This window comes from Phyllobates terribilis, unplaced genomic scaffold, assembly GCF_046119375.1.
Source record: "Phyllobates terribilis strain yellow unplaced genomic scaffold, ASM4611937v1 Scaffold_1__5_contigs__length_1240528914, whole genome shotgun sequence".
In the NCBI taxonomy this organism is placed as follows: Eukaryota; Metazoa; Chordata; class Amphibia; order Anura; family Dendrobatidae; genus Phyllobates; species Phyllobates terribilis.
This window is the reverse complement of record NW_027362761.1, coordinates 401,020,244-401,047,620: the sequence shown is the minus strand read 5'-3', so window position 1 is coordinate 401,047,620 and position 27,377 is coordinate 401,020,244. Positions and strand designations below refer to the sequence as shown.

The window sequence follows — 27,377 nt, the reverse complement described above, 5'->3', positions numbered from 1 at the left end:
AGCAGCAGGAGCCGCAGCGTGGCTACACTGTGTGCCGCTATTAAGGAGCATGAATATTCAGTGGGGAGCAGTGAATATTCATTTTCTTTAGCAGCGGGGACAGTGTAGGCTGCAGTGGGCGGCTGCTGCCTCCTGTGCCCCGCTCCTCCACCGCTACCGCTCCCCCCACACCCCACATATATATACACCCCCCCAACATTCGGACTATAAGATGCACCCCCCATTTTCCTCCAAAATTTTGGAGGAAAAAAGTGCGTCTTATAGTCCGAAAAATACGGTATTTATTTTTCAATGTTTTGTTCAGATTTGTGGACTAAAACTAACACATTTTAATAAGTGGATCAGTGAAAAAAACAGACTGGACACAGCTATCTCCTTGTGCTGTCCATTTAAAGCACGGATGTGTAACTGAAGCCCTTAAAGTGAATTTGCACCTTTTGCAAGACTGTCATTTTTAGACCCAACATTATGTGGTGGTGATTAATTTTGTAACATATTATATAGGAATTAAGTTTTTCTTTTATCTGATATAGAGCTTCACATTGCCTGCTTCCTTCCACCCCACTATAAAGTTAAAGGGAATAGTCTGTCATCAAGTTTCTTGCATGTAAATCACCGCCATTGTTTTGTGCTTTCTAGTTAGCAGCCCACCAGCCCATCCCTTACAACCCTGCGGCCCTCCACACCTCCACAAATGATCTTTGACCACTACTTTCACCATATGCTAATTAATGACAAGCAGTATGATGGGCGAGTATAAACCACCCTGTGCGCCTGCTGTAGACCTACTAACCCAGCTCCTCTGCCTTTTGATGGATGACAAAAGGAACACCAGCAACATCAATCAAGGTAGTAGGGACTGGGTTAGCAGGCTTACAGCCGGTGCTGCAGTTGGTCTGCTCATGAGGCTGTCTAGCATATATTGAGGGCACTGTTCAGCGATCCTTTTTGAAGTAAGGTGGGATTGTTAGGATGCTAATTAGAGGGCACAAAATTTGGTTCCGGATGTTTAGAAGAGGACAACTTGATGACAGGTTCCCTTTAAATGCTACAATTTTGGCTATAGAAGCAATGGTAATAATCATGACTGACAAGAATACAGTGGAACCTCTTTATATTAGACCTGGAGGAGCCAGTTTTAAATCAGCATTGATTGTGATGGCAAATGACTTTCCATTTGAAAGTAATTTATGACATGTATTGGAGCCAGAGGATATAGTGTACTGCAGCATATATATATATATATTTTATATTATTAAGCTTTATTCTTTCTCACTGACAGTGAGCGACGGTTTAAAATGGGTTTTCTGGATGTCCACTTAGTCTCTTTTCCTTGGTTTTTAATATTTCATCATCCTTGATGACTCTTTCTTCTGTTTCCTGAACAATCTAAATCTTAGTGCTTACTTAATCTGAAATGGAATTAAAGATCCTCAGGACATTCTTCAGTCAGGGTTGTGCTTCTCTATTTCAGCCACAAACGGTTCCTTTTTCTTCCTTAAAGAAACCCAACCTCTGAGTTTTGCTTTCTTTCCTCTGCAGCTGGCGGTCAACTCAGCTTCACCTGGATGAGTCATTGGCTAACGCAATATTAATGCAAAGTCTCTGAACTCATGAAATAATGTAGTCTCTCTTAGCCCTGTGTAGTCTGTTGTGTTCCTGGGTTTCAGTAATGGAAATACTTTATGCCAGAAGCAGGCAATATGTCTTTCTCTGGCTGTCTTGCTAAAGCATTTAATGCCATGTTCTCATTTGCATTTTTTAACAGGATCAACCATTGACTTTTCTGCTTCCAAGATATAATAGTAGACATAATAGACTTCTGCAACCTAAAACCCCCTAGCTGTTGTGCAACTACTTGTTCCAATATGACCGAATCCACATAGGCCTTGTAGTAGTTTAATAACCGAAAATGAGTCAGAGCCATCAGACATTTTCTTCATTAGCGTACTTTTTCACCAATACCAATGAAAAGCTTTCCAACCTTCTCTCCAAATTACACCTCATTATCTATACACATGACCAATTTCCCATTCCACCTCTTCCCAATCCTATGGTGGGGGAGCAGTAACCCATTTTTTCACTATCATTTCTTACCACTAACACTAGCATGTTCCCTTCTTCGTTTAATCATGCAATTGCCGCACCCATCTTTAAAAATCCATTCTTCAACCTACCCTTTTTAACCTGTTATTCCCTATTTGCCTTAAAAAAAAAAAAAAAAAAGTCTACCTTGAGCCATCCTTCAGAATTTCATTCAACTAACTCTTTGACGGGCTGCAATTTGGCTTGAGACCCCGCCACTCTCCGTAATCCAATTTAGGTCACTAAGGATCTGCTATGTGCCAAAGCCTCACAACATTTCTGTGTGCTCCTCCTAGATCTGTCCTTTTCCTTCAACACAGTCAACCAATTCCTTCACTTACAAACTCTCATCTCTGGGTATTATAGACTTGGCTTTATTGGTCTGTCTCAGAACTCTATCCTGGTACTCCTACTGTTTTCCATTTATACTTTTATCCTAAGGCATCTCATAGAGTCCCGTGGCTTTAGTACCCTTTTTATACTAATGACGCTTAAACTTGCCTCTTCTGTCGAGAATTCCTTCTGCCAAATATGTCTTTGCAAACTCATCTCAACTCTCTCACTCTATGTCCTTCTTCATTTCCTTCTGCTTTCTAAAACTCAACATGGAAGACACTTGAATTTATCATTTTTCTTACCATCTACTCAATCCTTTTCCATCAAAACATATTAATGGCTCTACTATTTTCCCAGACTCATAAGTTTGATACCTCAGAGGCCTGTCTTTCAAACCAAATATCCAAGTGCTTACCACCTCATGCCACCTTCAACTCAAAAACTTTTCTCAAATCCTGTCCGTCTGTAACTTTGAGTGAACAAAACGTGTATGCCCTCATCATACCCTGTCTAAACTGTTGCATCACCTTTCTGTACGGCTCTCATCACACATTTACACTCCTTCAGTCCACCCTCAAGTCTTCTGCCCAGTTCATCCACCTGTCCCCTCTGCCAAGTCCCATACCTTATAACAGTGTTCCCCAACTCCAGTCCTCCAGGCCCACCAACAGATCATGTTTTCAGGATTTCCTTAGTATTGCACAGGGTATGGAATTATCACCTGGGCAATACTAAGGAAATCCTGAAAAGATGACCTGTTGGTGGGCCTTGAGGACTGGAGTTGAGGAACACTGCCTTATAATCAAGGACACTTTTAAATCAATTACAATAAAATTATTATTATAAGAAATTTTGTTGAGTTAAACGAATTTTGTAATATCGTCCCTTTTCTCCCATGTAATACCGCATATTATGTTGTAACGGTCCCAAATACCTGTTCTCATTCTAGGCTATACACACATAAGAATTGCTGAAGGACATAGGCCACAGAAATATATGTAGAAGCTAATTGTTTCTTTTCAGTAAAGTGATTGTTTAAAAAGAAAATGTAAGGGTGGAATTTTGTAAAGTAAAATGATTACTATAAAATCAATAATGCATAATGTTTAAAGTTCAGAAAATGTGCTTAAAATTTACAGGATATATTTTAGGCAAGTTCAAAAAATAGGCATTGGAGATGGAAAACAACGCAATTATGGTTTTAAGTAGTTACATGAAATTAAAGAGGGGGCCATTATGAAATAACACCCTTTAAATCCCCTACCATTTAAACACCAGTCTTTATATGTCCTGACGACATGCTGACTATCCACACATGACTGCTGCAGCCAGTCACTTAACTCATCGGTCAAATGCTAACTGTGCTGCCATCATCAGTGAGGTTATGATTGCATAGTAATGTGTTAATAGTCAGCACATCATCACTACCGTACAGCAAACAAAGATCTGGGTGTTTCTGACACTGTTGTTCTTCAGTATTGTTTACTGTATATGCTCTGTATATAACATTACCCCTTATACTCCCTGTCAGAAGCCTATCACTAAACCAAATCAGATCTCCTGCTTTGCACTGATGAGGAGCAAACACCTGAAACATGTCTGCAAATAGAGTGTCTAGTTTGGCTTCCTATCCTAAGTCATGTGGCCAGACTCGTTAAAGGCTTGACATTGACTTTCAGGATTGCTACATCCATTAGGTAGCACTCTAATTTCAGTCGTCTTCCTCTCTGAAGGGGCTATTTGCCTATATTCAGTATAAAATAATGCACATTTCTATTGTGAGATAGCACCTTCAGTAATGAATTATTATTGTCCAATACCATTGCAAAGCAATATAGCAGCACTGTGTCTTTACCTTGTTGGGGACTCCAATGACCCTCATAGACAAAGTGCCCAGGTGTAAATGCTGCCTCTGCACTCTCAATGTTACTCCGCTGTAGAGATGAGCGGTGTTCGACTAGAACTGTTCGCCAATCTCAAATTCGAGCTGTTTTGGGCGGTGTTCGAGTTGTTCCACGAACCCGAACGATTTGCAAAAAATTCGGCTGTTCGAGGTTATGTTCGATAACTGTTCGTGCACCAAAAGCGTGTCCTGCATGTCTGGCGCTATTTAGAGCACCAATCATGCAGGGATTGTCTGCCACTCACTGTAATGCCACAGCCATGGTGGTTGTGGCATTACAGTGATTGCCCAAATCGATGGGAACAGTGCCAACAGTGAAACATGAAAAGCCGGCAATTCAGCAGCGGCATACACCTGTACCCGACAATTTAGAACCGAAAGAATAGGGCATCACACATAGATTAGATAGATAGAAACATGTCAGCCACATATATACGAAGTACAGTGAAAGTGTTGCTTACTGTACTTGTCATTTAGCGTAAAGGATTTATCAAAAAAAATAATAGTGTTTTCATGCACCGTGTCTTTAAAAAAGCCGGCGGCAATTCAGCAGCGGTACCCGACAATTTATAACAGACAGAATAGAGCTTCACACATAGATTAGATAGATAGAAACATGTCAGCCACATATATACGAAGTACAGTGAAAGTGTTGGTTACTGTACTTGTCATTTAGTGTAAAGGATTTATCAAAAAAAATAATAGTGTTTTCATGCACTGTCTCTTTAAAAAAGCCGGCCGGCAATTCAGCAGCGGTACCCGACAATTTATAACAGACAGAATAGAGCTTCACACATAGATTAGATAGATAGAAACATGTCAGTCACACATATAAGAAGCACAGTGATAGTGTTGGTTACTGTACTTGTCATTTAGTATTAAAATAAAGGATTTATTATTAAAAAAATTGGCGTGGGGTTCCCCTTAATTTTAGGCTCTAGCGGAGGTTAAGCAGACGGCTGGGGCAGATGTTTGAAGCCTGGGAAGGGGGTAATACCCACGGAGCTTCCCAGGCTACTAATATCAGCCCCCAGCTGAATACATAGCCTTTACTAGCTATTAAAATGGGGGACACCCCAAAAAAAATGACGTGGGGTCCCCCCTAATTTAATAGCTAGCAAAGGCTAGGCAGACAGCTGGGGGCTGATATTAATAGCCCAGGAAGGGAGCCATGAATATTGGCCCCCTCCCAGGCTAGAAACACCAGCCGTCAGCCGCCCCAGAAATGGCGCATTCATAGGATGCGCCAATTCTGGCACTTAGCCTCGCTCTTCCACGCTGCCCTGGTGCGGTGGCAGTGGGGTAATAGGGTTGGGGTTGATGTCAGCTTATAATGCCAGCTGACATCAAGCCCAGGTTAGTAATGGAGAGGCGTCTATAAGACACCCCCATTACTAACCCCATAGTCAAAGTTAAAAAAAACACAAACACCCAGAATAAAGTCCTTTAATTGAAATAAAGACACAATCCTTTATTGTTCTAAATTAAACCATACTTACTGTCACGCCCATTCCAGCTGAAGCCAACGATCTCCTGCAATAAAAGAAAAATAATAAAGCAACCTCATCCTTACCTTTCCATGGTTCCCACGACAGCTTCAGCTCTGCTACATCGAGATGACAGGCTGGACCGCAGCAGAACGCTGCCATCTAGCCTCTCATCCCGCAGACACTGAGAAGCGCAGGCTTGCTTGCGCTGCTCAGCGTCTCTCTGTGACGACATCCAGATGAGCCGAGTTCATGTCCAATGAACTCGGCTCACCTCATGCACGTCACTGACAGCGTGGGAAAATTCTCACGCTGAAGCGGTGAGTGCAGGAGAATTCTCCCACGCTGTCAGTGACGTGCATAAGGTGAGCTCATGTCCAATGAACTCAGCTCACCTCCTGCACTTCACTGACAGCGTGGGAGAATTCTCCTGCACTCAGCGCTTCAGCGTGAGAATTCTCCCACGCTGAAGCGCTGAGTGCAGGAGAATTTTCCCACGCTGTCAGTGACGTGCATAAGGTGAGCTCATGTCCAATGAACTCAGCTCACCTCCTGCACGTCACTGACAGCGTGGGAGAATTCTCCTGCACTCAGCGCTTCAGTGTGAGAATTCTCCCATGCTGAAGCGCTGAGTGCAGGAGAATTTTCCCACGCTGTCAGTGACGTGCATGAGGTGAGCCGAGTTCATTGGACATTAACTCGGCTCATCTGGATGTCCTCACAGAGAGACACTGTGGAGCGCAAGCAAGCCTGCGCTTCTCAGTGTCTGCGGGATGAGAGGCTGGATGGCAGCGTTCTGCTGCGGTCCAGCCTGTCATCTCGATGTAGCAGAGCTGAAGCTGTCATGGGAACCATGGAAAGGTAAGGATGATGTTGCTTTATTATTTTTCTTTTATTTCAGGAGATCGTTGGCTTCAGCTGGAATGGGCGTGATGGTAAGTATGGTTTAATTTAGAACAATAAAGAATTGTGTGTTTATTTCAATTAAAGGACTTTTTTCTGGGTGTTGTGTTTTTTTTAAATACTTTACTAGAAATTCATGGTGGTCATGTCTAATATTGGCGTGACCTCATGAATTTCGGGCTTAGGGCCAGCTGATAATGCCAAGCTGGCCCTAACCCCTTTATTACCCAGTGAGCCACCGCACCAGGGCCCTGGATGAGTTGGGTACAGCGCCAGAAGATGGCGCTTCTATGAACGCGCCATTTTCCGGGGTGGCTGCGGACTGCAATTTGTAGCGGGGGGGGGGCCCAGAAAGCTTGGGTCTCCCTGCGCTGCAGATTCCAGCCCCCAGCTGCCTAGTTGTACCTGGCTGGACACAAAAATAGGGCGAAGCCCCACGTACTTTTTTTTTAATTATTTCATGAATTTCATGAAATAATTAAGAAAAAAAGGGCTTCCCTATATTGTTGTGTCCGGCCAGGTACAAATAGGCAGCTGGTGGTTGGGGGCAGCCCGTTCCTGCCTGCTGTACCTGGCTGGACACAAATATAGTGCGAAGCCCCACGTCAATTTTTTTTAAATTATTTCATGAATTTCCTGAAATAATTTAAAAAAATTGAAGTGGGGCTTCGCACTATATTTGTGTCCAGCCAGGTACAGCAGGCAGGAACGGGCTGCCCCCATCCACCAGCTGCCTATTTGTACCTGGCCGGACACAACAATATAGGGAAGCCCTTTTTTTCTTAATTATTTCATGAATTTCATGAAATAATTAAAAAAAATTGAAGTGGAGCTTCGCACTATATTTGTGTCCAGCCAGGTACAGCAGGCAGGAACGGGCTGCCCCCAACCACCAGCTGCCTATTTGCACCTGGCCGGACACAACAATATAGGGAAGGCCTTTTTTTCTTAATTATTTCATGAAATTCATGAAATAATTAAAAAAAAAGTACGTGGGGCTTCGCCCTATTTTTGTGTCCAGCCAGGTACAACTAGGCAGCTGGGGGCTGGAATCTGCAGCGCAGGGAGGCCCAAGCTTTCTGGGCCCCCCCCCCGCTACAAATTGCAGTCCGCAGCCACCCCGGAAAATGGCGCGTTCATAGAAGCGCCATCTTCTGGCGCTGTACCCAACTCATCCAGGGCCCTGGTGCGGTGGCTCACTGGGTAATAAAGGGGTTAGGGCCAGCTTGGTATTATCAGCTGGCCCCAAGCCCAAAATTCATGGGGTCACGCCAGTATTAGACATGACCGCCATGAATTTCTAGTAAAGTATTTAAAAAAAACACAACACCCAGAATAAAGTCCTTTAATTGAAATAAAGACACAATTCTTTATTGTTCTAAATTAAACCATACTTACCATCACACCCATTCCAGCTGAAGCCAACGATCTCCTGCAATAAAAGAAAAATAATAAAGCAACCTCATCCTTACCTTTCCATGGTTCCCACGACAGCTTCAGCTCTGCTACATCGAGATGACAGGCTGGACCGCAGCAGAACGCCGCCATCCAGCCTGTCATCCCGCAGACACTGAGAAGCGCAGGCTTGCTTGCGCTGCTCAGCGTCTCTCTGTGACGACATCCAGATGAGCCGAGTTCATGTCCAATGAACTCAGCTCACCTCCTGCACGTCACTGACAGCGTGGGAAAATTCTCCTGCAATCAGCGCTTCAGCGTGAGAATTTTCCCACGCTGTCAGTGACGTGCATGAGGTGAGCCGAGTTCATTGGACATGAACTCGGCTCATCTGGATGTCGTCACAGAGAGACGCTGAGCAGCGCAAGCAAGCCTGCGCTTCTCAGTGTCTGCGGGATGACAGGCTGGATGGCGGCGTTCTGCTGCGGTCCAGCCTGTCATCTCGATGTAGCAGAGCTGAAGCTGTCGTGGGAACCATGGAAAGGTAAGGATGAGGTTGCTTTATTATTTTTCTTTTATTGCAGGAGATCGTTGGCTTCAGCTGGAATGGGCGTGATGGTAGGTATGGTTTAATTTAGAACAATAAAGGATTGTGTCTTTATTTCAATTAAAGGACTTTATTCTGGGTGTTTGTGTTTTTTTTTAACTTTGACTATGGGGTTAGTAATGGGGGTGTCTTATAGACGCCTCTCCATTACTAACCTGGGCTTGATGTCAGCTGGCATTATAAGCTGACATCAACCCCAACCCTATTACCCCCTGCCACCGCACCAGGGCAGCGTGGAAGAGCGAGGCTAAGTGCCAGAATTGGCGCATCCTATGAATGCGCCATTTCTGGGGCGGCTGACGGCTGGTGTTTCTAGCCTGGGAGGGGGCCAATATTCATGGCTCCCTTCCTGGGCTATTAATATCAGCCCCCAGCTGTCTGCCTAGCCTTTGCTAGCTATTAAATTAGGGGGGACCCCACGTCATTTTTTTTGGGGGGTCCCCCATTTTAATAGCTAGTAAAGGCTATGTATTCAGCTGGGGGCTGATATTAGTAGCCTGGGAAGCTCCGTGGGTATTACCCCCTTCCCAGGCTTCAAACATCTGCCCCAGCCGTCTGCTTAACCTCCGCTAGAGCCTAAAATTAAGGGGAACCCCACGCCAATTTTTTTAATAATAAATCCTTTATTTTAATACTAAATGACAAGTACAGTAACCAACACTATCACTGTACTTCATATATATGTGACTGACATGTTTCTATCTATCTAATCTATGTGTGATGCTCTATTCTTTCTGTTCTAAATTGTCGGGTACCGCTGCTGAATTGCCGGCCGGCTTTTTTAAAGAGACAGTGCATGAAAACACTATTATTTTTTTTGATAAATCCTTTACACTAAATGACAAGTACAGTAAGCAACACTGTCACTGTACTTCATATATATGTGACTGACATGTTTCTATCTATCTAATCTATGTGTGAAGCTCTATTCTTTCTGTTCTAAATTGTCGGGTACAGATGCTGAATTGCCGGCCGGCTTTTTTAAAGAGACGGTGCATGAAAACACTAATATTTTTTTTAATAAATCCTTTACACTAAATGACAAATGCAGTAACCAACACTGTCACTGTGCTTCTTATATGTGTGACTGACATGTTTCTATCTATCTAATCTATGTGTGATGCTCTATTCCTTCTTGTCTAAATTGTCGGGTACCGGTGTATGCCGCTGCTGAATTTGCCGGCCGGCTTTTTTAAACAGAGTGTCTTCTGAGCAGTTTGTCAGCTTTTGGACACCTTTGCAGGTGTTTTCTATGTGTTTCTATGTGTTTTTGTTTGCCTGCCATTGGTTTTAACGGTGTTCGACGGTGTTCTAAGGTGTTCGACGAACAGTTCGACGAACAGTTCCTCGAACATCCCGGTGTTCGACGAACCGAACCGAACCCGAACACTACGGGGGTGGCTCAACACTACTCCGCTGTACAGAAACAAGGTTTTTTTTCTTGGTTTTCTCAATGTGATTCATTAGATCATCTCTGTGTGGACAAACCTTCTGTCACACATCAGATGCCGACTGCCGGCTCCTGAAGCCACGTAGCATTTCATAATCCTGACCTTTCTGCTGGAAATACTGAAACATTCTGTCTTTCATTCATGAAGACGCAAACTACACATATTTCATAGCTGTCATAATGAAAATGTAAGTTTATGCGAAACCATGCACACTGGCATTTGTCTGTGAAGGAAGTGTGCCCAGCTGCAGCAGTTTATGCCCGTTGTCCGAGAACGGAAGCAATACTATGTGCCATTTATGTATTTCCACTCCGTACCTAATCTGATATATCCATTATAGTCATCCTCTGAGAATAGTTCATGGCTGCAGCGAAGCCGAGAATGCAAAATGATCTTTTTGTCGAATGGGTACATCTGTAACATTGAGTAAATGAACTGTTGTAATGAATTGCCTCTGACATATTGACGAGCTTGATATGAGCTATGGCTTCCTTGTGATTTGGCTCATTAGTCGTTTTGTTTTGACAAGATGTTTTTTGCTTGGAGCACATGGATACACAGAATAGCTGACTATTTCATGGCTTATACTAAATATGCATTAATTTACGTATCTTTGTTAGATGCAGAAGCCAAGAAATGTTAGTTGTCAAAATTGTATTCCTTTTTTTTGGGCGATTTAATTTATATGCGTAAGTAGGCTGAAAAACAGGTTTAGAAAAGACAACTGCACAAGTAGGGCCTTGGCCATAGCATAATAGACAGAAGAGGAAGACCTTATAGACAGACAGAACATTGATGCTGATATCTCCACTCATTAATGATTAAAGCAGTTCAAAGGATTTGTGTGTATATATATATATATATTTATATAATATATATATATATATACATACAGTTATATGAAAAAGTTTGGGCACCCCTATTAATCTTAAGCTTAATGTTTTCTTAAAATTGGTGTTTTTGAAACAGCTATTTCAGTTTGATATATGTAATAACTGTTGGACACAGTAATGTTTCTGCCTTGAAATGAGGTTTATTGTACTAACAGAAAATGTGCAATCTGCATTCAAACAAAATTTGACAGGTGCATAAGTATGGGCACCTCACCAGAAAAGTGACATTAATATTTAGTAAATCCTCCTTTTGCAAAAATAACAGCCTCTAGTCGCTTCCTGTAGCTTTTAATGAGTTCCTCGATCCTGGATGAAGGTATTTTTGACCATTCCTCTTTACAAAACAATTCCAGTTCAGTTAAGTTTGATGGTCGCCGAGCATGGTCAGCCCTCTTCAAATGATCCCACAGATGTTCAATGATATTCAGGTCTGGGGACTGGGATGGCCATTCCAGAACATTGTAATTGTTCCTCTGCATGAATGCCTGAGTAGATTTGGAGCGATGTTTTGGATCATTGTCTTGCTGAAAGATCCATCCCCTGCGTAACTTCAACTTTATCACTGATTCTTGAACATTATTGTCAAGAATCTGCTGATACTGAGTGGAATCCATGCGTCCCTCAACTTTAACAAGATTCCCGGTGCCAGCATTGGCCACACAGCCCCAAAGCATGATGGAACCTCCACCAAATTTTACTGTGGGTAGCAAGTGTTTTTCTTGGCATGCTGTGTTTTTTTTGATGCCATGCATAACGCCTTTTTGTATGACCAAACAACTCAATCTTGGTTTCATCAGTCCACAGGACCTTCTTCCAAAAAGAAATTGGCTTCTCCAAATGTGCTTTTGCATACCTCAGCCGACTCTGTTTGTGACGTGCTTGCAGAAACGGCTTCTTTCGCATCACTCTCCCATACAGCTTCTCCTTGTGCAAAGTGCGTTGTATAGTTGACCGATGCACAGTGACACCATCTGCAGCAAGTTGATGCTGCAGCTCTCTGGAGGTGGTCTGAGGATTGTCCTTGACTGATCTCACCATTCTTCTTCTCTGCCTTTCTGATGTTTTTCTTGGCCTGCCACTTCTGGCCTTAACAAGAACTGTCCCTGTGTTCTTCCATTTCCTTACTATGTTCCTCACAGTGGAAACTGACAGGTTAAATCTCTGAGACAGCTTTTTGCATCCTTCCCCTGAACAACTATGTTGAATAATCTTTGTTTTCAGATCATTTGACAGTTGTTTTGAGGAGCCCATGATGCCACTCTTCAGAGGAGATTCAAACAGGAGAACAACTTGCAAGTGGCCTCTTTAAGTAGCTTTTCTCATGATTGCATACACCTGGCTATGAAGTTCAAAGCTCAATGAGGTTACAAAACCAAAAAAGTGCTTTAGTAAGTCAGTAAAAAGTAGGTAGGAGTATTTAAAACAAGAAAATGATAAAGGTGCCCAAACTTATGCACCTGTCAAATTTTGTTTGAATGCAGATTGCACATTTTCTGTTAGTACAATAAACCTCATTTCAAGGCAGAAACATTACTGTGTCCAACAGTTATTACATATATCAAACTGAAATAGCTGTTGCAAAAACACCATTTTAAGAAAACATTAAGCTTAAGATTAATAGGGGTGCCCAAACTTTTTCATATAACTGTATACAGTACATACCAAAAGTTTGGACACACCTTCTCATTTAAAGATTTTTCTGTATTTTCATGACTTTGAAAATTGTACATTCACACTGAAGGCATCAAAACTATGAATTACCACATGTGGAATTATATACTTAACAAAAAAGTGTGAAACAACTGAAAATATGTCTTATATTCTAGGTTCTTCAAAGTAGCCACCTTTTGCTTTGATGACTGCTTTGCACACTCTTGGCATTCTCTTGATGAGCTTCAAGAGGTAGTCACCTGAAATGGTTTTCAGTTCACAGGTGTGCCCTGTCAGGTTTAATAAGTGGGATTTCTTGCCTTATAAATGGGGTTGGGACCATCAGTTGTGTTGTGCAGAAGTCTGGTGGATACACAGCTGATAGTACTACTGAATAGACTGTTAGAATTTGTATTATGGCAAGAAAAAAGCAGCTAAGTAAAGAAAAACGAGTGGCCATCATTACTTTAAGAAATGAAGGTCAGTCAGTCAGAAAAATTGGGCAAACTTTGAAAGTGTCCCCAAGTGCAGTTGCAAAAACCATCAAGCGCTACAAAGAAACTGGCTCACATGAGGACCGCCCCAGGAATGGAAGACCAAGAGTCACCTTTGGTTCTGAGGATAAGTTTATCCGAGACACCAGCCTCAGAAATCGCAGGTTAATAGCAGCTCAGATTAGAGACCAGGTCAATGCCACACAGAGTTCTAGCAGCAGACACATCTCTACAACAACTGTTAAGAGGAGACTTTGTGCAGCAGGTCTTCATGGTAAAATGGCTGCTAAGAAACCACTGCTAAGGACAGGCAACAAGCAGAAGAGACTTGTTTGGGCTAAAGAACACAAGGAATGGACATTAGACCAGTGGAAATCTGTGCTTTGGTCTGATGAGTCCAAATTTGAGATCTTTGGTTCCAACCACCGTGTCTTTGTGCGACGCAGAAAAGGTGAACGGATGGACTCTACATGCCTGGTTCCCACCGTGAAGCATGGAGGAGGAGGTGTGATGGTATGGGGGTGCTTTGCTGGTGACACTGTTGGGGATTTATTCAAAATTGAAGGCATACTGAACCAGCATGGCTACCACAGCATCTTGCAGCGGCATGCTATTCCATACGGTTTGCGTTTAATTGGACCATCATTTATTTTTCAACAGGACAATGACCCCAAACACACCTCCAGGCTGTGTAAGGGCTATTTGACCAAGAAGGAGAGTGATGGGGTGCTACGCCAGATGACCTGGCCTCCACAGTCACCAGACCTGAACCCAATCGAGATGGTTTGGGGTGAGCTGGACCGCAGAGTGAAGGCAAAAGGGCCAACAAGTGCTAAGCATCTCTGGGAACTCCTTCAAGATTGTTGGAAGACCATTTCCGGTGACTACCTCTTGAAGCTCATCAAGAGAATGCCTAGAGTGTGCAAAGCAGTCATCAAAGCAAAAGGTGGCTACTTTGAAGAACCTAGAATATAAGACATATTTTCAGTTGTTTCACACTTTTTTGTTAAGTATATAATTCCACATGTGTTAATTCATAGTTTTGATGTCTTCAGTGTGAATGTACAATTTTCATAGTTATGAAAATACAGAAATTTCTTTAAATGAGAAGGTGTGTCCAAACTTTTGGTCTGTACTGTATATAAAAAAATTACCTATGAAATATACAGTAAATGTACCTACTGCCATCCTTTTCACTTCTTTTTCACCATTGATCACCTGATACTTGGACTCATATGAGATGTCCTTGCCAATCTCAGTGTGGGGTGAGTGTCTTAGATTACAGGTGCACCATGTGCTTACTAAGAGGAATCCTAGAATGTTAGGCTATGTACCCACGATGCAGAAATGCTCAGGATTTTTTCCTGAGCGTTTCTGCATCTCCCTGGCAGAAAAAACGCATGGGATTGTACATGCGGATTGTACATGCTTTTTTCCTGCCAGGGACAAGCGGATGTGAAGCGTTCTTCACATGCATTTCCGCATGCGGGTTGACAAGCGCTTTCCAAGCGATTTTGCCATCACTTGGAAAGTGCTTGACAACTTGGTCACACTATATAAATCCATGCAAACGGCATGGATTTATATAGTGGGACCTTAAAGAATGTTTAAAAATAAAAAAATAAATCTATACTTACCTTCTGATGGCCCCCGCAGTCTTGCTTGGCTCCGTCCTGGCTTGCCGGCAGCTCGCGGTACACTACACTGAAGGACCTGCCGTCACTTGACTATGACGTCAGCGCAGGTCCTTCAGTCCACCGCGATCTGCCAGCAAGCGAAGACAAGCACACCGCGGGCCATCAGAAGGTAAATATATTTATTTTTTATTTTATTCTTTTTTTTTTACAGGTATTATGGTACCCGGGTCCGGAGGAGAGTCTCCTGTCCTCCACACCCGGGTACCATCCGCACATTGGAACGCTTGGATTCCGCATGTACAGATGCAGTGATGCGGAATCCAAGCGTTCCAATGCAAGTCAATGGCAGCGAAAACGCAGTGCTTCGGCAAAATAATTGGTAGTGCTGCGTTTTTTTCCGCAATGATAACCCGCAGCGGAAATTTCCACAGCATGTGCACAGCACATGCGGATTATCATTGGGGAACATGGCAGGCCTTCTGCCATGCGTTTTTTAAGCGTTTCTGCAGCGTTTTTGCCACTGCGGAAATGCTTAAAAACGCATCGTGGGCACACAGCCTTAGAGTTGGAGGGGACCTCCAGGGTCATCTGGTCCAACCCTCTGCTCCATGCAGAATTCACTAGACCTTCTCACACAGATGTCTGTGCAGCCTCTGAAGACTTCCATTGAAGGAGAACTCGCCACCTCTCGTGGCCGCCTGTTCTACTCATTGATCACCCTCACTGTCAAAAAGATTTTTCTAATATCTAATTTTTATCTTCTCCCTTTCAGTTTCATCCCATTGCTTCTTGTATTTCCATGTGCTAATGAGAATAAGGATGATCCTTCTACACTGTGACAGCCCTTCAGATATTTGTAGACAGCTATTAAGTCTCCCCTTAGCCTTCTTTATTTGCAAGCTAAACATTCTCAGATCCTTTAACCGTTCCTCGTAGGACATAGTTTCCAGTCCGCTCACCATCATGGTAGCACATCAGTTTTTCAATGTCTTTTTTAAAATGTGGCCCCCAGAACTGGACACAGAATTCCAGATGAGGTCTGACCAAAGAAGAGTAGAGGGGGATAATTACTTCTCGTGATCTAGACTCTATGCTTGTCTTAATACATCCCAGGACTGTGTTTGCCTTTTTTGCTGCTGCATCACACTGGAGTGTTATGTCCATCTAGGGAGAAAGAGGAGCAGTCTGGAAATTGATAGCTTTTAGTGGGAAAATATTTGAAAAGTAGGACAACAGGTAAAATTTACCGTGCATTTACATGTAATGATAAATGGTCACTGTACTTTCAGACAACTTGATCTCATGTGATAGATAATGTAATAGACAATCGGCAAATCGCCTCTTTTAAAAATTATAAAGTAAGTGTAATCTGTCTCTAGTGGCAGAGATAAAGATACGGACATACCGGCAAAGCAGATAAGGAGGATTTCATTTCAAAGTAATACAGATTGGAAAATGGTAAATACAATGCATAAAGGAATGTGAGGGAAAGGAAGTACCTGCACATATAGTGCTTCTAGAATGCTTCTAAGATGTAAATGCCAGCTCAAAAAGGGTAGTTGACAAGTTAAAAAAAGGAAGTTGCGGAAAAATAATGCAACTTTTACCATTTTCACGCTGGTGTGAATCATCTCCACTGAAATTATTCAGATGACTGGAGTAGCATTTCTGGCACGGCGCAGGGAAGTGCACACCAATGAGAAGAGGCACCAAATTCATTAAGGGGCGTGCACCCCTAAATGAATTTGGCGCCTTCTACTCCAGCAAGGCTAGTGTATGTGAGCATGCGCTTTGCTAGTCTTGATGAATTGCCCCTAATATGTACCTGAGGGGAATTTCTGAATAATCTTTTTGGGGTATTTAGGTGAACAGGCAGCAAAACTCAATGTGAACTCATCCTAAGACCACGAGCACCTTAATGCCTGCCCTCTGCACCCCTGTTCATTAACACCAATTATCATAATGTTTGATCTGAGATTAATACTCACACAAAGCACAGGCTTGTGCATGTTGGAGTATGATGGTAGCTTTGCATCTAGGAGTGTATATAGCAGTAAGTGCCTATGGGTCTGTTAAACGAACCCATTTGGACACTTATTTATTGTACTCACTTATATACAGTGGGGAAAATAAGTATTTGATACACTGCCGATTTTGCAAGTTTTCCCACCTAAAAGAATGGGGAGGTCTGTAATTTTTATCGTACATACACTTCAACTGTGAGAGACCGAATCTAAAAATAAAAAAAAACAGAAAATCACATTGTATGATTTTTACATAAATTGCATTTTATTGCATGAAATAAGTATTTGATGCAATAGAAAAACAGAATTTAATATTTGGTACAGAAACCTTTGTTTGCAATTACAGAGGTCAGACGTTTCCTGTAGTTTTTGACCAAGGTTGCCCACATTGCAACAGGGATTTTGGCCCACTCCTCCATACAGATCTTCTCCAGATCTTTCAGGTTTCGGGGCTGTCGCTGGGCAACATTGAGTTTCAGCTCCCTCCAAAGATTATCTATTTGGTTCAGGTCTGGAGACTGGCTGGGCCACTCCAGGACTTTGAAATTCTTATTACGGAGCCACTCCTTAGTTGCCCTGGCTGTGTGTTTCGGGTCATTTTATTGCTGGAAGACCATGCCACAACCCATTTTCAATGCTCTTACTGAGGAAAAGAGGTTGTTGGCCAAAACCATGCGATATATGACCCCATCTATCCTCCCTTTAATATGGTGCAGTCATCCTTTCCCTTTTGCAGATCATAACCCTCAAAGTATGATGGTTCCCCCACTATGCTTCATGGTTGGGACGGTGTTCTTGGGGTTGTATTCATCCTTCTTCTTCCTCCAAACACGGCGAGTGGAGTTGATGCCAAAAAGTTCTATTTTGGTCTCATCTGACCACATGACCTTTTCCCATGCCTCCTTTGAATCATCCAGATGGTTATTGGTGGGCTTCAAACGGGCCTGGACATGTCCTAGCGTGAGCAGGGGGACCTTGCGTGCCCTGCAGGATTTTAATCCAAGACGATGTAATGTGTTACTAATGGTAATGTTTGAGACTGTGGTCCCAGCTCTCTGCAGGTCATTGACCAGGTTCTCCCTTGTAGTTCTGGGCTGATTCCTGACCTTTCTCAGAATCATCCTTACCCCACAAGGCAAGAGCCTGCTTGGAGCTCCTGACCGAGGAAGATTGACAGTCATCTTGTGTTTCTTCCATTTTCTAATAAGTGTGCCAACAGTTGTTGCCTTCTCACCAAGCTGCTTGCTTACTGTCCTGTAACCCATCCCAGCCTTGTTGAGGTCTACAATTTTGTCCTTGGTGTCCTTAGACAGCTCTTTGGTCTTGGTCATGGTGGAGAAGTTGGAGTGTGATTGATTATGTGAACAAGTGTCTTTTATACAGGTAACGAGTTCAAACCAGTGCAATAAATAATGAGTGCAGAGTAGGAGGGCCTCTTAAATAAAAACTAGCAAGTCTGTGAGAGCCAGAATTCTTGCTGGTTGGTAGATGATCAAATACTTATTTCATGCAATAAAATGCAATTTAATTATTTAAAAATCATACAATGTGCTTTTCTGGTTTTTATTTTTAGTTTCTGTATCTCACAGTTGAAGTGTACCCACGATAAAAATTACAGACCTCTCCATTCTTTATAGGTGGGAAAACTTGCAAAATCGGCAGTGCATCAAATACTTATCTTTTCCACTGTAGCACCATTAATTCCACAGATCTTTACAGACATCAGCATCACTGTCCCCATTAGGGCTCACAACCTAAATTCTCTATCCTAAATTCCCTATCATTATGTCTTTGTATTGTTGGATGAAACCAGAGAACCCGTAGGAAACCCACACAAACATAGGGAGAACATACAAACTCCTTGCAGATGCTGCACTTTATACCACCACACAGAGTCATTACACATGGCAATGCCCAGAATTAAATAAGGCCATAATAGGATCTATAAGCTGCAGCTACACCGCTTTGGGGTTTCTTTCCAGGAAGCAAAAATAAATCCGTTATGCAGCATTACTTTGAAGACGTTCCAAATCCTCATAATGCAAAGATTCTGTACGTAAATCGCATTTCGATGGTCAAGTTCGCTAGGTGTCAGAAATGTCTTGAGGACTTGGAGTGAAACTTGATGAGGTTGTTAAAATACTTAGCAATGTAATAGCTTTCTAACAAGTCTTTCATCCAGCCTAACAACATTGCCATGTTCTGCTCAATTAAGTTGTACTGTAATTTGTTTTTAACATCCCAAAGAAAAACTATTTGGCTCCCACACAAACATTGATCCCTTTTCTCTCTTTGATGACGCTATTAACACTCAGCAAGGGGCATATTCTTGCCTCTCTTATTGCAATTTAGGCATGCCATTTTTTTTAAAGTGTTTCTTTTCATGCGTCTAATTTTTTTCCCAACAGGACCAAGTAACTCTTCAGCTAAAAATGATCATTGATATATAATGGAAGCTCCGGAGTACCTCGATTTGGATGAGATCGATTTCAGTGATGATATATCTGTAAGTAGATCTGGTTATATATTCATCCTGTGTGTTATATGGTTACATAGTTTGTGTAATGGAAAAAATACATAAATGTATTAAATCCAAACGTTCATACATTCCAGATGTTCTACATTGGAATAAGCTTGTCACTTTTCACTTCTTTAGATCGTAAGCTCTGATAACGATCTCTTGGTTCTTATTTGTTACAGTATTGGCTGTTCTTCGCTACTGTAGATATTATTCCATATTTTAGCAGTTTTGACTTTGTTATTGTGTTGTCTGTATTTGCAATATTTTTCACTCATCACATAAATGCATGCATATATGTGGGTTGCTTTCTGTCATTGCTGGCCTTAGGCTGATTGGTGCCCTCTGCAAAATTGCCCTTTGTTGCTCCCATCCCATTGTTTTGAGTTTTTTTGTCACGTGCTTGAGCAGGATGCTATCTTTTATAGCCTAGGAAAATAGCTTTAGGCTTCTTTCCTTTTCTGGAGTGTTTTTTTTTATATATATATAAAATTAAAAAAGGTCAAAAAACACAGAAATGCCTATTTGCCATGTATTGTCTCTAGGTGCCCCATTTATTTATACATAGAGACATCTAATAAACACATGGGCTTCCTTTTATACATACAAATACACTCATAGGCATGCTGTTACACATACATACACAAACGCGGTCACCTTGCAATACAATATGCCCTCCTCCCCGCAGAGTACAATCACATATACCCACTGCAGTAAAATCAGAAAGTGTTGTCTCACCAGGTTGTATCCATATACACACCTACCAGTAATCTGACCCCCACACTGCAAGTATAAGCAAATACTACTCCCCTAGTAATAATTACTTCCCTTTGTGGTATAATAAATAATCATCCAACAGCACATACATCCTTTTATTACAACATAAACCCCTTGCAGAACAATCTCCCCTTCCCTACCTGCCGCTGCTGCCATTACATACACTTTAATTTCAGCCATATAATGGCACATAGCGGCACATTGCTGAGCAGCGGCACTTAATCTTGTATAATAGATCCTGGTACTACTGGTCTTTCTACCTGCTCAATCTCAGACATGCAGTCTGGCTACATCACTCACAGGCAGTGTCAAACTGGGTTGCCTACGGACCATCAGTAGAATTGATTTTGGGTTCCCGTGGCACCTTACACCAGCCTTGCTGTGGTGCCAGGAAGCACAAACACTGGCATCTGATGTGTGACCGCATATGTCGCACGTACCAAACGTCAGCCATGCTTACCGTAGTGTTCGGTCCAAACAGCAAACAATGCTGTTTAATTGTTGTTTGTGCCCGTGAGTGTAATTTGAGCATCAAGAGAAAGGCCAGGGATAATGTGCCCCATCCTGGTATAGTGTGGCCCATCCTGAATCCTGATATAAGGAGCCACATCCTGGTCCCCTTCCTTTCAATAATGTGCCTCATCCTGGGATAATGTACCCCATCCTGATATCATGTGCCTCACATTCTGGTCCCCTTCCTGGTATAATGTGCCCAATCCTGGTCTATTTCCTGGGATAATGTGCCCCATCCTGGGCTTCTTCCTGGTATAATGTGCTATTGTCCTCGCCATGACGTCACTGCCTTGCGCCGATGTCAGCTGCTGGCCTCTGATTGGCAGCTGGCTGATCTCCTGTGCCACAGTACATTTCAGCTGAATGTGTGTCCAAGGGCGCACATGCAGCTGAAATAGTCAATGGTGTTGTCCGTTTCCCCTCCACCTCCGGGCCCTGGTTTAGCTGCAGCGGCGATATTTCCCCTATGGGGAACACTGTCATCATAACATGCAGAGCAAAGAGGTACAGGCATAAATGATTAGGTAGAAAGGTAGTTAAATATCCAGAAAAATCCCTAAAAAATTAATGTAATGTAGATCAGAATGGCAGCCACACCTAGAGGTGCTTTTCAGTGATTCTTATTTTGGAGATATCTTGTCATTCTGGTCATCCTCGTAGTTTGTGTTTTTAGAGCTGCAGTTTAGATGACATGCTGATGATTTACTAATCCACTCTGCATGTTCATTTCTGCTTGGAAAATCTCAGATTGTGTAGGTGAGAATTTGTAAAAATGTATTCTAATTTGCTGGTATGTATTTCCTTCTGGATTTTCCATTTCAGAATCCACACAAAAAAATCTGCTGCTAATCTGCCTAGTGTGCATGTAGCCTATTGCGTATAAACCTGTTTTAATTTCTCCAGTACAATAAAAAAAAAATGCAACTTTGCAAATAATTGGGATTAAAAATATTTTATTATTTTGTACGTATAGTTCCCATGCAGGCCTATGTGTCTTTATGATTGCAAACTTTTATACAAACCCTGCATAGCCTGAACCTGCAGCCATTGATCCTTACATCTGTTCCCTTTTTACTAACCCATCAAGTGAATGTCAGCAATAAACAGTGGACCGATCAAAGGGGGTATGGCTGCAGGATCAGGCTGTACAGGGCTTGTTTATTGGAAACTAAGTTCATTTGTTTAGAATTTCCCAAAATTCACTCATTCAAGTGACGCGCCCCTGGGCCTGTGTCGCGCTGCGTTGCGCACGCGGGAGCTTACCCGGAGCCGGATCTCTTGAGGGTTGTAGTCTCGTGGCGGTGACCCGGTCCGTGCCCAGGGAGTCAAACTGAGCGGCGATGTAACAGCGGTAGATGTAGGACGACTACGCCACCCGTTGAATGCAGCTATGGAGCTGCCGCTGCAGGACAGTCCGCTGAGGCCGGTGGATGGATGGTGCAGCGTAGATGGTATAACCCCCAACGGGAGGGGTATGGCCTCAGGGCAGCAGATGTGGATGATGGGGGTAGCAGGAACCACTCAGAGACGGTGCGGTGTAATTCAGGGTCTTTACTGGTAACAACGATAGACCCTCCCGGAGTACTTGCTAGTGAACGGGGCCTGGTCAGTCCTTGAGCAGATGGGATCTCCCCTGGCCAGGCGGAGTTGTAGGCCTCCCAAACTGACTGTACTCCTCTGGCTACCTTGCTAGAAGCGGATATAAGTAGCCCACGTCCCTGAGTGTACCGTGTGGTGCTCACCCGTATGGCCGGTGACTCGGGGCCTTCTAATGGCTTCCGCTCCACGATGGCGGTGCTGGTCCCACGCGTGTGACCGTGCCTTCGGGTTTCTGGGCCTGAGGACCTGAAATCCCCTGCCGGTCGGCTTCTGCTGCTGGGTAAGAGTTAGTCCCCACAGCCTCGGACGCCGGGTCCGGTAAGAAAGCTTCTCAGTCAGGGCGAGCTCTGCAGCTGCCAGCCCCTGACTCGTAGTAGTATTGCTTCTGCTGTTTCTTGTCTCTACTCTCCTTGACTGCTAACCCTGCTTCAGCCCCGGGTTTATATAGGGGAAGTTCTTCCCCTCCCAAGACTGGGCAGGAGGTGTGGCATGCACAGGATCCCTGACCAAAGGACCACCTGCTCTCAGACATAACATTACATTACTGTGGAAACCAGACCCCTGGGGTGCCACACAAGCGAATCCAAATTTTTGAGAAAATGCAATTCATGTGAATACAACAAAATGTCAGCCTGATGATCACCATTTTGCTTGGATTCATATTGACTGAATTGGCCTTACCTGTCCCTGTCAACACAGTTCCCTGCCTGTCCCCCTAGGCCTCCCACTCCTCTCTGCTGTCTTCTGCCAAAGACAGTGGGGGGAACATTGGGGACCTGTGTCAGCAGGGATAAGTGAGGTGTTAGAGTGGCTTGCGAAAGTATTCACCCTCTATCCCCTTGGCGTTTTTTTTATATTGCTATCTCACAGCCTGGAATTTTACTGTTTTTTTTTTGAGGGTTTGCATCAGTTCATGTAAAGAACATACCTACAACTGTGAACATTTAATTTTCTTATTATTGTGACGCAAACAGCAAATAGGACAAAATAACTTAAAACTTCAATGTGCAGAACTGTAACGACACAGCTGTTGGGTGATCAGGGATTAGGGGCTCCTACCCTGTCCCTTACACTAGGGGGCGCCCTAGCTCACCCTATTGCCCGGTATACCTCTGAAAGTGAGGATGCCGGGGCCTCCGCCCTCGCCCTAACTCCTGAGTTAGCCCTCCGTCGTCTGTTCACCTTCCCCACCCGAGGGGCACAACTGTGCACCGTAGTACACCAACCTGACAAACAAGGGAACACAGGCAGGGGTTAACAGAAAACTCCAGGCACACTAAATATTCACTCACATATAACAGTGGAAAGCACCGGGGTGTGAAGGTAGGGGGATAAACTAAAATGGAGAAGGATAAGGAATTACCATGCATACAAACCAAACAACTGTCACAAATAATTCCTCCAACTCTCCTCCTCAGGGTATGTGCTCACGATCAGGATTTGAAGCAGAAATTTCCTGAGCGTTTCTGCATCTCCTTGGCAGGAAAAACCGTGCGGTTTTGCTGCGATTTTGACACGTTTTTTTCAAGCAGTTTTTTGAAGCATTTTTGTACATCAATGAATGCTTTTTGAAGCTAAATAAATTTGTTTGGTGGGACATTGCTTAAACCCTTGGATTACCGTCAGAACTGGGGTCAGTATATAACTTAAATGATTAAAGAATGTGTCTGTTGTATTTCAAATAAAGTGTTTACTCTGTGTCTGTGTGTTTATTTAACTTACTTTGCTTTAATTAGGTTTGGTCATGAAAAGGTCTGATCGACACTTTGTCATAATTAGAGCTGGGTGTCAGCTGATCCCATTCACCCAATCTTCATTAGCATTTCTATTCACGTAATTTATGCGGCAGCTGTGAGCTGCTATTTTTAGCCTGGGAAGGTGCCATTTGCAAACATGGTCCATGGCCATTAACAGCTCACAGCTGTTTCTTTAGCCGCTATGCTTTCCCCCCCCCCCCCGATCATCACTCAGCTGCACTTTGAACGCATCATATTTTTGTTGCGTCCAAAACGCGGTGTTCTAATGCTGCACTTTTGTTGTCAGTACATGTGAATCCACCGCATATAATGACACTTCAATCGGTCAAAATCTGCAGCAGAGACTAGCGTGTTCACTACAGAAATTGACATGCTACGGGTGAGTTTGGGTACGTGGCCACTATCAGGAGCCGCTGCAGGTTTGACACTGCGTGTTCATACAGCATCAAACCCGCAGCATCCAGATGTTACAGCATAGTGGATGGGATCTCTAGAAATCCCATGTCCACTATGCGTGTGCATCTGAGGCTGCGGATCACCTGTGGACACTGACATGCAGCACATCTTTCAGGACCGCAGCATGTCAAATTCACTTGCGGAGTCGCTAGTCTCCACAACAGAAATTTGACCACTAGAATGTATTGAATGCAATAAATCTGCATGCTCTAGTGAACACATGTGGATTTACCTGCGTTCAATAGAATGCAACGTTTTGGATGCAGCAAAAAGTATGCGTCCAAAGCGCCGCTATGTCCGGATCGTGGGCACAGAGCCGAAAAAAAAAAAAAATGGCGTGGGCTCACGCGTCATTTTTATAACCAGCAGAGGGAAAGCCGACCGCTGGCGGCTGATTGATATTAGTAGCCGCGGGAGGGGCCATTAGCCAACAATGTTCCCTGGCTATTAATATCAGCCCACACTCATACTCACCTCTCTTCTCTCTCCTCCAGCGCTGCGTCCTGTCTGCAAGCACTGATCTCTCCATGTGAGCCGCGCATGGCGTCACTACCATGCGCGGCTCATATGGAGAGATCAGCTGCCGGAAGTCACTGCTCCCCACGCCGGTACTGTGTGCGCGAGGAGCAGTGACTTCACTCTCCTTCATAGCCGGCACACAGCGTAGCCCCCGTGGGGAGCAGTGAATATTCATTTTCTTTAGCAGCGGGGACAGTGTAGGCTGCAGCGGGCGGCTGCTGCCTCCTGTGCCCCGCTCCTCCACCGCTACCGCTCCCCCCACACCCCACATATATATACACCCCCCCAACATTCGGACTATAAAACACACCCCCCTTTTTCCTCCAAAATTTTGGAGGAAAAAAGTGCGTCTTATAGTCCGAAAAATACGGTACACGTTTCCCCTTAAACCACTCAAGTGTTGTTTTAGCAGTATGCTTTGGATCATTGTCTTGTTGGAAGGTGAACCTCCGTCCCAGTCTCAAATCACTGACAGACAGAAACAGGAGAATATCCCTGTATTTCACACAATCCATCATCCCCTCGACTCAGACCATTTTCCCTGTTCCTGCTGCTGAAAAACATCCCTACAGCATGATGCTGCCACCAGCATGTTTCACTGTGGGGATGGAGTTTTTGGGGTGATGAGCTGTGTTCGTTTGGCGCCAGACATAGCGTTTACCTTAATGGGCAAAAAGTTCAATTTTGGTCTCATCTGACCACAGCACCTTCCTCCATACATTTGGGGAGTCTCTCACATGTCTTTTGGCAAACTTAAAAACGAGCCTTACAATTTTTATGGGCAAGTAAAGGCTTTTTTTTTCTGCCCACTCTTCCATAAAGGCCACTTCTATTGAGTGTACGGCTTATTGTGGTCATATGGACAGATCCTCCAGTCTCTGTTTGAGAATTCTTCAGCTCCTTCAGGGTTACCTTTGGTCTCTGTGCTGCCTCTGATTAATGCCCTCCTTGCCCGGGCTGAGAGTTTTGGTGGACAGCCCTCTCCTGGCAGGTTTGTTTTGGTACCATGTTCTTTCCATTTGATGATAATGGATTTGATGGTGCTCTGGGGGATCATCAGAGATTGGGATATTTTTTATAACTCAACCCTGACTTGTATTTCTCAACAACTTTATCCCTGACTTGTTTGGAGATCTCCTTGGTCTTCATGGTGTTGTTTGGTTAGTGGTGCCTCTTGCTTAACCGGTTCCCGACCGCCCACTGTAGATAAACGTCGGCGCTTGCCGGGCTCTGTGCAGTGCCGACGTTTAAAAACGGTGTGGGTGGTCTCGCAGTGCTCAGGACCCCCAGGGTCCTGCAAGCACTGCGATTCCGGTGCAGAGCGTTAGCTCTGACAGGGTACATCATCGGGACCTGATTAGATCAGGTCCCAGTGATGTTAACCCTTTGCTGTCTTCTATATGCTGTGATCTATAGTGATCACGGCATATAGGAGACAGCAGGAACAGAGGGGGTCGTCATACTTGCCTCCGAAGACCTCCGTTTCCTTCCAGGACCTGGGGTTGCTATGGCAGCTGGAGGTCACATGACCGCCTCCAGCTCTGCCATATATGGTGTCCTTCCTGTCTGACTTCAGCCTGTATGTAGCTGATGCCAGACAGGAAACTGACTGAAACAGTCAGTGAAGATCTCATATAATGTAATATATGTGTATTACATTACATGAGATCAGTGATCAGAAAAATAAAAATTAATGTCCCATACAGGGACTAAGTAAAAATGTAAAAAAAAGTAAAAAAAAAGTTTTTAAACTATTAAAAAAAAAATCACAAAATAAATAAAAATAAATAAATAAAATATTAAACCAATAAATCCGTAAATTATTACAAAACCAAAAAAAGTACACATATTTGGTATCGCCGCGTCCGAAACAACCCGAGCTATAAAACTGTCACACTAATTAACTCCTTCTGTGCACACCGTAATAAAAATAAATAAAAAACGAAGCAAAAAAATATGCTTTTTCATCATATCGCCAAACAAAAAGTGGAAAAAAATGCAATAAAAAAGCAGAATAGAAATAAAAATGGTACTGCTGAAAACGTCATCTTGTTCCGCAAAAAAAAGCCGCCATACAGCTCCATCAGCCAAAAAATAAAAAAGTTATAGCGCTCAGAATAAAGCAATGCAAAAAAAATATTTTTTTTTCTATAAAATTGTTTTATTGTGTAAAAGCGCCAAAACATAAAAAAAATACAGTAAGTGTAGTATCGCTGTAAACGTACTGACCCGAAGAATAACGCTGCCTGATCACTTTTACCACACGCAGAACGGCATAAAAAAAAACTCAAAAAACAATTCCTGAAGTGTTTGTTTTTGTTAACTTTACCTCCCAAAAAACGGAATAGAAAGCGATCAAAAAATGTCACGTGC

At 43.3% G+C, this 27,377-nt stretch overlaps 1 protein-coding gene across 3 annotated transcripts in view; it reads left to right on the top strand.

Annotated features, from left to right (window-relative positions):
* The window catches only part of SNCAIP (synuclein alpha interacting protein), a 281,465-nt gene that overhangs the window by 117,996 nt on the left and 136,092 nt on the right, over positions 1-27,377 (top strand). For all 3 annotated transcript variants that reach the window (XM_073676875.1, XM_073676888.1, XM_073676892.1), the window contains exon 3: positions 19,274-19,371. In XM_073676875.1, coding sequence (XP_073532976.1) covers positions 19,315-19,371 — 57 coding nt within the window. In that variant the 5' untranslated portion in view covers positions 19,274-19,314. The remainder of the gene's footprint in view (positions 1-19,273; positions 19,372-27,377) is intronic.